The sequence below is a fragment of the Arachis ipaensis genome, chromosome B01 (assembly GCF_000816755.2).
Source record: "Arachis ipaensis cultivar K30076 chromosome B01, Araip1.1, whole genome shotgun sequence".
Classification (NCBI taxonomy): domain Eukaryota; kingdom Viridiplantae; phylum Streptophyta; class Magnoliopsida; order Fabales; family Fabaceae; genus Arachis; species Arachis ipaensis.
Window position 1 is genome coordinate 126,897,258 of NC_029785.2, and position 12,058 is coordinate 126,909,315.

Genomic DNA, 12,058 nt, shown 5'->3' on the forward strand with positions numbered 1-12,058 from the left:
TTTCTGTCTCTCTCATCTTTTATTTTAATTTGTTTTATGATATAATATTATACATTTGACTTGACAAGCAGTTATTATCATAAATTAAAGCCGACTTATATGTATATATATATAGATATGTTAAGCTCTATGAATTCATTTGCCGTCAACATATTTTACTTTGGAGTAGTAGAGAACTATTGAGGAGAATCCATTCAGATGAATGATATTAACGAAAAAGAATACCTGGCATACTTTTCATCTTTAAACAGTTGGAATTCATTAGAAAGTAGGAAGAGTTTTACATCAGGACTTCATGTCTACCAGATATTTATTCACCATCTTGCTAACGCATTTATTTTGAAACAAATAAAAAATTAAAAACTGATACTAATAAATTTAATGTATAACTGATATAAATAAGTATATCAGTACTTTAATTTATATAATTAAACGCATGCTCTGCATGTTTAACCGTTCAAACGAACACATCCAAAGCCTTCATTCACTTGCCAACGGTTTTTGTAGTCTAGCTCTGGATATTATTATTTCTTTTGCGGGTAGGATATCATCATTTAATATATTATTAAGATGTCGTTTTACATGTTTAATTTTACAATTGCTTGACACATATAAATTATGGAATCCACTCTTTCACCTTTCACCTTAAAGATAAGTTAAACACAAATTTTTTAGACACTATAAAATTTTTCTATTATTAATTTGATATATTTATAAGATCTAGTTAGTCCCAACGTATCTATCCTAAACTAGCTCATAAAAATATATTTTAAATCATATTCAAATAAATTTTTACTTACATTTTACACAAATCTATTAAATTTATTTTAGAATTTTTGAGTTAATATTAAAAATAATCCCTGAAATTTGACATTCAATTCAATTTGATCTCTTAATTTTCAATCAACTTAATTTGTACCCTAAAACTTTAAGGTACGACGACTTAAGTTGGTCTCCATCCATTTCCGTCACCAAAAAAATGATATGGCACATTTAGTTGACATCTGACTCAATCTCTCACTAGTTCTGAAGCACACCTCTACATTTTAATCTCTCTTACTTTTAGTCTCTCACAAATAGCTAAAAGCTCACTACTCACCCCGAAACACCAACCACACCATCAGAGCTCACCTTAGCAGTTCAGTCCACCTCCGTTCACTGTCAACTCACACTCACCGCTGTACGCCTCTCGTCGGATCCTCCGTATCATGAGCTCTCATGTCGCCACTCTCCTTCGTCTGTGTTCGACTGCTTGCGTCTCGTTGTGCCTCCGTCGGAGAGTGCTCGAGGCTTCGAGCTGTGCTACCTAGTTTTTACAATGTGTCGTCGTCATCTGTCATCACTGCACCCAACCTAAGGCCTCGTTTGCTCACGAAAATTGCCTCTGTCATCCTTCATCTCTACTCATCTCAGCTGCTCGGGCTATCGCAGCGCCTCCCTCTACCAGTGATGAGTGCTCGAGCTGTGTGTGGTTGTTGTTGCTCGTCGTCCGCGGGTGTTGCTAGTTGCACTGTTCGATTATGCCGCTGCAACAACAATCAATAGGTAAGTTCTTTTCAGTTATTTTAATATTCTATATTAATTTTTAATAATTGATTTATGGATGTTATTTCTATTAATTTTATTGTTGACTGATTTATGAATTTGATTAGAATATAACAAAAAAAAAGAGTATTCAAGTGAAGATCTTTGGAGGTTCATACTAAAGATCAACAAAGAGCAATGAAATTTTATTGTCGAAGCTTGATTTAACATATTCAACAAGTTTAAGTAGATGAATCAAATAAATCATATTTTGTATAATCATTAGTCTAATATACTCGAAAATTAGAGATATTTTGTAAATGAGTTGGAAGAGGTGAGAGAGATGGTGCTAAAGTTGAGGCATGATTCCGTAATCCAGCATTATTACGGGCGGGTTTCAATGTCGTAAAGAGTGCCATCATAACTACATATAAATTGAATTCACAAATTGAAAAAGTAATAAATTAATTGAAGGAGAAGATAAGAGAAGAGAGTAACCTAATTGAAGACGACGCTTTGAAAAAAGAGGTTTGAAGCGTGCATGTCATTTTTCAATAACAAAAATGGATAAAAAAACTAACTTGAGTCACATCTTAAAATTTTAATGTATAAATTGGGTCAATTAAATATTAAAGAACCAAATTTAATTAGAAGACAAATTTTAAAGACTATTTTAAATATTAACTCGATTTTTTTTTTTTACAAATAGTAAAAATTTTAATTATTAAGTAAATAATAAAGTGCTAATAAATTAAAATTTAAAAGAATAAAAATACTATAAAAAATACTTGTAAAAAAAGTAGGATTTTATCATTTTAAACTTGTGTTATTAATTTTAACCATTTATTCATTTTTTAAAATAATTTCTGTGTCCTCTATGCTATTTTCTCCAACGTCCAGAACTTGTAGTTTTGTGCAGTGGGCCAGGGACATGGGTATGTTCCCTCCAAGAAGTTGCCATTCAATTTTATAGTATATAAGACATTACCTTTAGAGAAGCTTCCTGGTAAGGTTCCATAAAGGTTGTTCATTTGCAAATCCAAAACTGTGAGAGAGGGTAAGGTTCCCAAACATTGTGGAATTATTCCTGCCAAGTTGTTGTGAGACAAGTTGAGAATTTCAAGAGAGATTGCATTGAATGTTTCACAGTCATTAGGAATGCTTCCACTCAAGTTGTTATTAGATAAATCAAGGAAGGTAAGATTAGCCAATCTGAAAAATCTATGGGGTATATTTCCCGTGAATTCATTAGAGCGCAGGTCTAGAAAACCAAGACTTGGATAAACCCCTAGTGTTTCTGTGATGTTTCCAGAGAAATGATTGCCATCAAGCCTTATTGTAGTTAGTGTTGAACAATTTCTGAAGGACATTGGAAAAATCCCCGAAAAGCTGTTGTTATTGACTGCCAAAATAGATAGCATCATGCCACTGCACAAGTCAGGTGGCAGTAGTCCTGAGAAGTTGTTAGAAAGATAAACAGTACTTAAATTAGGATTGTACTTCCAAAAATCTCTGGTGATGCTGCCTGACAAGTTGTTGGAGAACATAAAAAAGTATTCTAAAGCAGTTAGTTGAGCTATGCTGTTTGGCAACTCTCCCTCCAAATTATTACTGCTGACATCAAAGTACTGCTGTGACTTGAGGTTTCCTATTTCTCTGGAAATGGGACCAGAAAAGTGGTTTCCAGAAAAGTCTAAATTTATCATTTCCCTCATGCTTCCAATCTCTTTAGGAATGGGACCAGAAAATTCATTGCCGGACGAACAGAGGTACTCAATTTTCTTTAACAGACCAATTTCTGGAGGGACCTTTCCTGTCAACCAGTTTTGTTGGAGTTGCAGACTTGTCAACTCAGTCCAATTAGAAATTAGTGAGGCAGAGAGTTGACCAGAAATGGGATTATATGATAATCCCAATTCAGAGAGCTTGGTCAAATTCGATAATGAAAAAGGCAAGGGACCTGCTAGATTATTGCCTGATAAATCAAGGAAGGTTAGATGATTGCATGAACCAAGTTCCAAAGGGATTGAAGAGTTTAAAAATTCCATCTCAGATCAAGATATCTTAACTGCATGAGTTGGCCTAGGGATGATGGAATTTTCCCGCGGGCTGAAATGTTATGCAAATCAAGAATTTGAAGCCCAGCTATGAATCCTATTTCCATGGGAATAGGACCAGTGAAGTTGTTGTCACCCATACGAAGCTCTTTGAGGTTTGAGAGCTTGGATAAATTGGACGACAATGGTCCTTCCATCCCACAACGTGAGAGGTTCAGGTATTGAAGCTCGGCCAAATTGGTATACAATGATTCTGGTATTGTGCCATTAAAATAGTTCAGAGAGAGGTCTAGGAACGACAAGTTGTGGCACTTCATTGTGAAAGTTGGGAATTCGGGAGTGAATGAATTGTAAGACAAGTCAAGGTATGTTAAGGAAGGCATGCATGAATAGTCAGACCAGTGAGGAGGAGATGCAAAGTAGTTTCCTCCAAAGTCAAGGTACCATACCTTTGGGAGACTTATGACCTGATAGGGAATAGCACCATTGAAACTGTTGTCGTAGAAGCTGAGATATTCGAGTTCCCTTAAATGTCCTATCTCATATGGCACTGTCCCTGAAAAGTTGTTGCTTCCAAAGTCCAAGAAAGTGAGTTTGGAGAGGCTGCCAATTTGAGGTGGTATTGACCCAATAAAGTTGTTATCATTGAGGTCAAGGTGAGTGACGTTTGGTAGGGAAGCAAAATCCAAGCCATGAAGGGTGCCACTGAGATTGAGACCAGAGAGGTATATCCGTGAGACAGTTGTGTTTGTTGTTTTGTCACAAACAATGGCATCCCAACTGCTACAAAGGTTGTGAATGTTGGAGGGGGACCATGAATTGAGTAAAGGAGTGTATAGTAGGCTGTTTTTCCATTTCACAAGGACTTGAGCTTCTGTTGTTGGCGAAGCTGTGATTTTCAAAGAAAGCAAGAATATCACTGCTATTATTATATGAGAGAGAACGTGATTGAGAACACAGTGATCTCTTTCGATAGTTGCCATGTCTCTCCGAAGCACTTGTAATGCTAGTATGTTAGCTTTGCTCCCTTATATAATACAATAATTGCCATTATTATTTCTACTAAGATTAAGACTAGTCTTCGTAAGCTTACTATATGGTTATAGACCATTTAAGTCCACCACCATACGCAGTTTGTTATGGAAATATGGGATCATATCATAATATTAGAGTTAATATGGGTTGTTACTTGTAATGCTGGTTAGTGGTTAGCTTTGCTCCCTTACATAATACAATAATCGCCATTATTTCTATATTTGGTCCACCACACGCGGTTCGTTATGGAAATATTTCATACATGCATGGTTAGACACCCAAGGTTGACGGGTATTTTATATTTGTAAAACTCAAACTTTTCTTCCATTTGGTTTAGAGGAATCAGCAAGTGGTTAAAAAATTGAAAATTCAATACTCATTATAATTATTAATAAATAATAATAGGTATAGATAAATTTGTAAAATGGTCCCAGACTCTTATGAAGCAAGAAAGCAGTGAGAGGCTAATGCAGATGCAGATATCTATGCAAGTCACAACATTGTAGCAATAATTTACAAACCACACATAAAGCTTTTATGTATTTAGATATAACATTTCCAATTTAGGGCCCTATTTAGAAAAATCAAGAGTATAAAGTGCACATTAACCCCCTTCCTTACACATCCTACAATATCTATACATCAAATCTTGAATCTATCACCAAACTGCTACCAAATACTCACTACCTAGGGGTGGCAAACGGGCCTAAACCCGCCGGACCGGCCCGCGTAACCCGCCAAAAAGACGGGCCGGGCTGGAAATTTGAGACCGCCGAAAGACAATCCCGCCTAACCCACACCGCTTAAACCGTGGGCTTTGGCGGGGTGGGCTAAGGAGGTTTTTTTTTTTTTGGTTAAAAGGCTGAACATGTTTTAGCCCAGACCCAGAACCCAACTAACCCACAACCCCGACCCGGCTCCCCAATGAAACCCTACCCGCCTAATTCCTAAATCCCTAGTTGCACTTGCAGCTTTGAGCTTCCTCAATCCTCACACCGTCACTCTCAGTCTCTCACTCGGTAGAGCTTCAGCTTCTTCCAGTCTCCACCCATAGACGATAGACAATAGTCAGTCTCGCTCACACCCTTCAAGATCGCACTTCCGTCGACCTCACCCCTCACGCTCGCAGTCACCATCGCTCTTCGGTCCTCCTGGGTTAGAACCACCGCTGCTGCTCCGTCTAGCCGTCGTCGCTACTGGTCTCGGTCCTGGGCTCCTAGGTCTGTCCTTTCGCTCTCTGGCCTCTGAATATGCTCCCCGGCAACGGCGCCAAAAAACTTGATGAGTTATTTTGTTGGAGAAACAAATCTCTCCCAAAACAACACAAATCTAACCGGCAAGTGCACCGGGTCGCATCAAGTAATAATAACTCACGGGAGTGAAGTCGATCCCACAGGGATTGAAGGATTGAGCAATTTTAGCTTAGTGGTTAATTTAGTCAAGCGAATCAAGATTTGGTTGAGTGATTTGTGATTTGCAGAATTTAAATTGCATTGAAAGTAAAGGGAATGGGTAATTGACATGAAATTAAAGAGAACTGGAAGTTAAAGTGCTGAATCTTAAAGAGCAAGAAATTAAATGGCAGAAACTTAGAACGCAAGAAATGTAAATTGCAAAATCTTAAAGTGCAAGAAATGTAAATGACTTGAATTGTAAAGGGGATTGGGACTTGGATTTGCAGAAATTAAACAAGGAAAAGTAAATTTGCATCAAACAGAGAAGAAGAAGATGATTGGGATCAAATCGGATCTGAAGCAAAGCAAGTAAATGAACATGAAAACAGTAAACAGAGAATGTAAAATTGGGAAATCAGATCTCAGGATCCAGAGACTAGAAAACCAAGTCTAGATCTCAATGCCTTCCTAGATCCAACAAGAACAATTGCAAGGGAATTGTAAATTGCAAGGAAAGTAGATGAAGAGCAATTAACAGAAATTAAATTCACTCAAACAGTAAATAAAGCAGAGAGATCCAAGGATGAGATTGAAACAGAATTTCTTCAATTCTCCAACCCAAGATCCAAGACAATTGTAATTGAAATTGAAATCAATAAAACTAAGAGGAAGAGAAGTGAATTCTCCTTCCCCAAGCAAAACAGAAAAGAAAAGCTATTCTAAAAAAACTAAAAGGGAAGCTCCCCGAAGAACTTGAATTCTATTCTATTTATACACTTTCTTCAAATGATCTTCAAGCCTTGAGTTGGGCCTTTGCTCTTGGTGAAATTGGGTTGAAAGAGGCCTTGGTTGATTGCTCTTGGAGTTTGAAGGGGAACCAAAACGAACCAATTGAACCGGGTTGGAGTTTTGCAAAAGTTGGAGCAAAAGTTGGAGCAAAAGTTAGGGTCTAACTTTTGGTCCAACTTTTCATATCAGCCAACATAACTTGCTGATACTCACGTTGGTGCAAAAGTTAGACCCTAACTTTTGGGCTAACGTTGGCGCAAACTTTTGGTACCCAAGGAGTGATTTTCAAGTTCCAACGTTAGCCCAAAAGTTAGGGGCTAACGTTGGGGCTAACTTTTCACCCAAAAATTTGTGCAAAAGTTTGAGGCTAACTTTAGGTCCAGCTTTTTGCTTCCTGGTTCAATTTCACTTATTCCATTGTCCCCTCTTTACTCCTAGCTATTCCTTCTTGCTTCAACCTTTCTCCAAGCTTTCTTCACCTATCATTAATCAACCAAACACATCAAAGCTATGCTTATAATCATGAAATATTCATCTTATCATAATATGCAACAATTATAGCATAAAACCTCATGAAATAGCATGAATTCATACATGGTTGATTAAATCAAATGAAGCATGAAATTCTACCTAATTGGCTTGCTTGTAGCTCAAGAAAGTGCATAATTCAAGTGAAAACAAAAGAAAAAGGCTAGTGAAACTAGCCTAAGATGACTTGTCATCACAACACCAAACTTAAAACTTGCTTGTCCCCAAGCAAGAAATGATTTATTGAGAAGAAAAGATGAAATGGAAGAGGATGTTCATGCTAGCAGAGTATTATTGATAGTTCATGGGGTTTTGTGTGGATATGCAAATACTCACTTCTTATTGACTCCTAGGCCTAGAAAGTCTCCTTCAAACTTCAAGTAACATACTGCTATGATCTCTCATTATTCTTTTATCCTTGGCTATTACTTTATTCATAAGCTTTATTTGAGTGTCATGTGTAGCAAGTTCATTTCCTTTTCTTTATACTTGACACATTATTCACTATAGACACTTGGCTCACATTCCTTCTTAGAACATTGATGCCCAGCACCTCTTTGGGATACTAAATGCCTTGTAGTTAGGTTGCTCTTGATAGTGGACTTTCAGCTGATGATCCCGGGTTAGTTAACCCAAGTCACCAAGTGTTGATGCACTCCAAAGAGCTTAATAATCCAAGCAGATCCTAATACAAAGACACCACAGGCATATATTCTAAGGTTCAAGCTATTGGTGTCCAGCTTTGTTTCCTTTTTGTTTTTCTTTTGTTCTATCACTTCCTTTTTTTTTTCTTTCTTTTTGTTTTTCTTTCTAACCAAGGATTTTTTTTTATTCAATTGAGATTCATAGACAGTAGCTACTTTCTACTTAAGAGGAGGCATCCTAGTGCTCTTTATTCACTAAAAGTGAGCTATTATACAATCACACACATACCACCACTTACTTTTATTCTACTTCTATCTAACAGAGACCATCTTACTTCACATTCAAATATTTCTTTTATTGAATTGAAAATGCAGGGGATAAGGCATGCTTTTTGTTAAGTGAAAGTAAACACACAAGTACACATATAGACTAGTTTACTTATTCTAAAAGAAACAAACATAATGCAAAGACTTTTAATTAAAAAGAACTACTTAAAGATGCAAAGACAACTTAGAACAGATAGAATGCATGCTTTTTTCTTTGTAGTGATGAACAAGGAGCAAGTCCACCTTTTTTGTTCTTGTCATCTCCTTCCCACTCTGAGTTCTCCATACAAATGTCTCTTGCAATCTCATCATAATCCTGATCCTCATTCAATCTTTGTTGGTATCCTGGTTCACTAAAGCGGACTGACTTTAGTTTCAAGACTTTCTTGATTGCATCCGGGCTAAAGTCTACTTCCACCCCCCGCACATAGCTCTTGTACGTTGGGGGCTCACGCATGTCAAGCCTTGAGACATTTGCATAGAACTCTCTTATGATATTGGCATTAATTCGGGTGGCTGGTGATGCAAGTTCCTCCCACCTCCTCTTTCGAATTTTGTCCTTCATATCTTGACATCCATCATCCGGCAACAAGAGTGAAATTTCAGGATAGATTCTTTTCTCGTTCATCCATGCAATTTGCATTTGATGGAACCAAGACTTGAATCTCCGTTGGTCATATTCATGTGTGTCTTCCTCCACCATGGGATCTTTCCCTTTTCTTCGTTTGGTTCTAGAGGAGGAGGCCATGATAACTTGGTTGGTTGAGTCTTGTGAGGTTAGCAGGAGTGTGAAGAATGTTGGAGAGTTTGATGTGTGGTTGGAGCAAGAAGAAATTTAGGCCGAATTTGCTATGACAGGAAATGATGAAGACAAGTTTAAATGGTTGGAGTTTAAAGTAAGAGAAATGTTGAACCGAGCTTGTTATGTTGAGGAGTGATGAAGAGAATGAAGTTCCAAGGGTTAGAGTGATTCGGTCATGTGCATAGCTTGAAGGTGGTATGTTTTTGAATGAACAATGAAAGGCTAGGATGCAATTAGACTTATAGGAATCAAAGGTGTGCATGTAAGGATAAATGAAGACAAAACTTGCTTCTTCACTTGCTTTTGCCGTGATCATTCTCAAGGAGTGGCAGATTTCCTTTTTGAAATTTCCAGCTTCTTGAAGGTTTCAAGGAACTTGTGAAAATGCTGGTCTTTAACCTCTTTGTTGAACCTCTGGGGATAAGGCAGTAGAGGTGTGATGCTCTTTCCTATTTGCAGCAAATAGGAAAGAGCATCACACCTCTACTGCCTTATCCCCGCCAAGAGGATATTAGAGTATTAGCCACTGAAAACAGAGGTCCCTGAGGAAAGCCTACAGCCAGAAAAGAAAGATCAACAAAAGGAAAGATGAAACGCAGAAACAAAGCAAAAAGGGGTTGGAAGAACAAAAAGATTCCAACAGAGGGGCTTTCCAAAGGTGACAAAGTGCAACTGATATATCAACAACTGGGGCAAATCAACAAATCGAGGACTACTACACTGTCAGCAACATACTCTCATTAGAGCATGCTGAAATTGAACACCAGAAAACAAAGAAGAGGATCACAGTCAGGGGAGACAAATTGAGGCTCTACAAGCACCAACCACCATAAAAGAAAGCCTCAATGTCAAGCTAATAACAATAAAAGAGCGCTCCATGGGAGGCAACCCATGATTTAAGATTCATGTCATTTTAAATTCAATAAGTTATGATCATTTGAGCATGAATTCTTTTCTCTTTTCATGAACATGTCCATTGCCTGCATGCACTGTTTTGAAACATATGCTGAGAATTCTAAGTTTGGTGTGTCTTCAAGCAAACTAAACCAACGTTACAAATAATTCCGTTTTGCAAGCTTAAAAGCATATGGCCAAACACTAAAGTTTGGTGTCCACATAGCTTCATGAAAATTTGAAATTCATGCATCAATAATCATACAATTGTTGTTTTCCAAAATCTTATAAATGGAAAAATTCTTATTCGGTAATGAAGGCAGCAATTGTGATGTACCCTTTGACAAGAAACAAGTTTGGTGTTCATCAAAACTTGATGAACCGATTTAGGGACACAATTGACCCTTCATGAAAAAAAAGAGAGAAAAAGAAAATTAGGATGAAAGCAATTCTTATAAACATTTAACTAAGAGTGACATTGGGGTTTCACTAATTGAAGGAAGAGACACAATTTCTTTATACATGACCAACCATCAAGTTTGGTGTCCTCCAAGGAGAGTCACGGTTCAAATGGATATGAGAATTGATGATTCATATTATATTAATAAAAGGGACATTCTTACCACGGTTGGACAAAACTAATATTTGTTGTCTTGTGGTGATGACTAGGTGGTCAAAGAATCTTCAATGAAAGAGACAAGACAAAGGAAAGCATAGCATGAGGACAAAATCTCATCACATGCTTCAAAAAGGAAATCTGCCACTTCTTGAGAATGATCACGGCAAAGGCAAGTGAAGAAGCAAGCCTTGTCTTCATTCATCCTTACATGCACACCTTTGATTCCTATAAGTCTAATTGCATCCTAGCCTTTCATTGTTCATTTAAAAACATACCACCTTCAAGCCATGCACATGACCGAATCACTCTAACCCTTGGAACTTCATTCTCTTCATCACTCCTCAACATAACAAGCTCGGTTCAACATTTCTCTTGCTTTAAACTCCAACCATTTAAACTTGTCTTCATCATTTCCTGTCATAACAAATTCGGCCTAAATTTCTTCTTGCTCCAACCACACATCAAACTCTCCAACATTCTTCACACTCCTGCTAACCTCACAAGACTCAACCAACCAAGTTATCATGGCCTCCTCCTCTAGAACCAAACGAAGAAAAGGGAAAGATCCCATGGTGGAGTAAGACACACATGAATATGACCAACGGAGATTCAAGTCTTGGTTCCATCAAATGCAAATTGCATGGATGAACGAGAAAAGAATCTATCCTAAAATTCCACTCTTGTTGCCGGATGATGGATGTCAAGATATGAAGGACAAAATTCGAAAGAGGAGGTGGGAGGAACTTGCATCACCAGCCACCCGAATTAATGCCAATATCATAAGAGAGTTCTATGCAAATGTCTCAAGGCTTGACATGCGTGAGCCCCCAACGTACAAGAACTATGTGCGGGGGGTGGAAGTAGACTTTAGCCCGGATGCAATCAAGAAAGTCTTGAGACTAAAGTCAGTTCGCTTTAGTGAACCGGGATACCAACAAAGATTGAATGAGGATCAGGATTATGATGAGATTGCGAGAGACATTTGTATGGAGAACTCAGAGTGGGAAGGAGATGAAAAGAACAAATATAAGTATCTGAAGAGATGTAACCTCACCCTGGAAGCAAAAGGATGGTATGAGTTGATGAAAAGATCAATTCTGGGCACAGTGAACACCTCAGAAGTTAACAGGGAGAGAGCCGTGATGTTGCATTGCATCATTGTGAGAGGAGAGATAAGAGTTCATGAAATCCTTGCAAAAGACATTCAAAAGCTGGCTGAGAAGAATTCGGCCGGATCTTGGTTGTACTATCCAAGTACCATTTGGAGGTTGTGTGCAAAGGCTAAAGTTCCAATGGAAGAGGAGAATCCAATGTGGTTAAGCCAAGGCATTCCCATAACCATTGAACGAATGATGATGCCCCTTGAAGCACATCAAGGCCGAAGACCACATGGAAGAAGGGAAAGAGAAGAACCAATGGAAGAAGATGAGCCACACATAGAAGAA

At 37.8% G+C, this 12,058-nt stretch overlaps 1 protein-coding gene across 1 annotated transcript; it reads right to left on the reverse strand.

Annotated features, from left to right (window-relative positions):
* On the reverse strand, window positions 1,676-4,564 carry LOC107612853 (probable leucine-rich repeat receptor-like protein kinase At1g35710). Its single transcript, XM_016314614.1, has 4 exons — window positions 3,607-4,564; window positions 2,513-3,499; window positions 1,821-1,948; window positions 1,676-1,702 (listed from the first exon to the last, which is right to left on the reverse strand). Exons 1-4 carry the CDS (start codon window positions 4,562-4,564, stop codon window positions 1,676-1,678), a joined length of 2,100 nt encoding a protein of 699 aa, XP_016170100.1.

Coding starts and splice junctions, on each gene's coding strand:
- LOC107612853 (XM_016314614.1), bottom strand. CDS start 4,564: ATGGCAACTATCGAAAGAGATCACTGTGTTCTCAATCACGTTCTCTCT. Junction 3,500..3,606: donor GAAAATTCCATCATCCCTAG/GCCAACTCATGC, acceptor TTGATTTATCAG/GCAATAATCTAGCAGGTCCC. Junction 1,949..2,512: donor ACCAGGAAGCTTCTCTAAAG/GTAATGTCTTAT, acceptor ATTTATATGTAG/TTATGATGGCACTCTTTACG.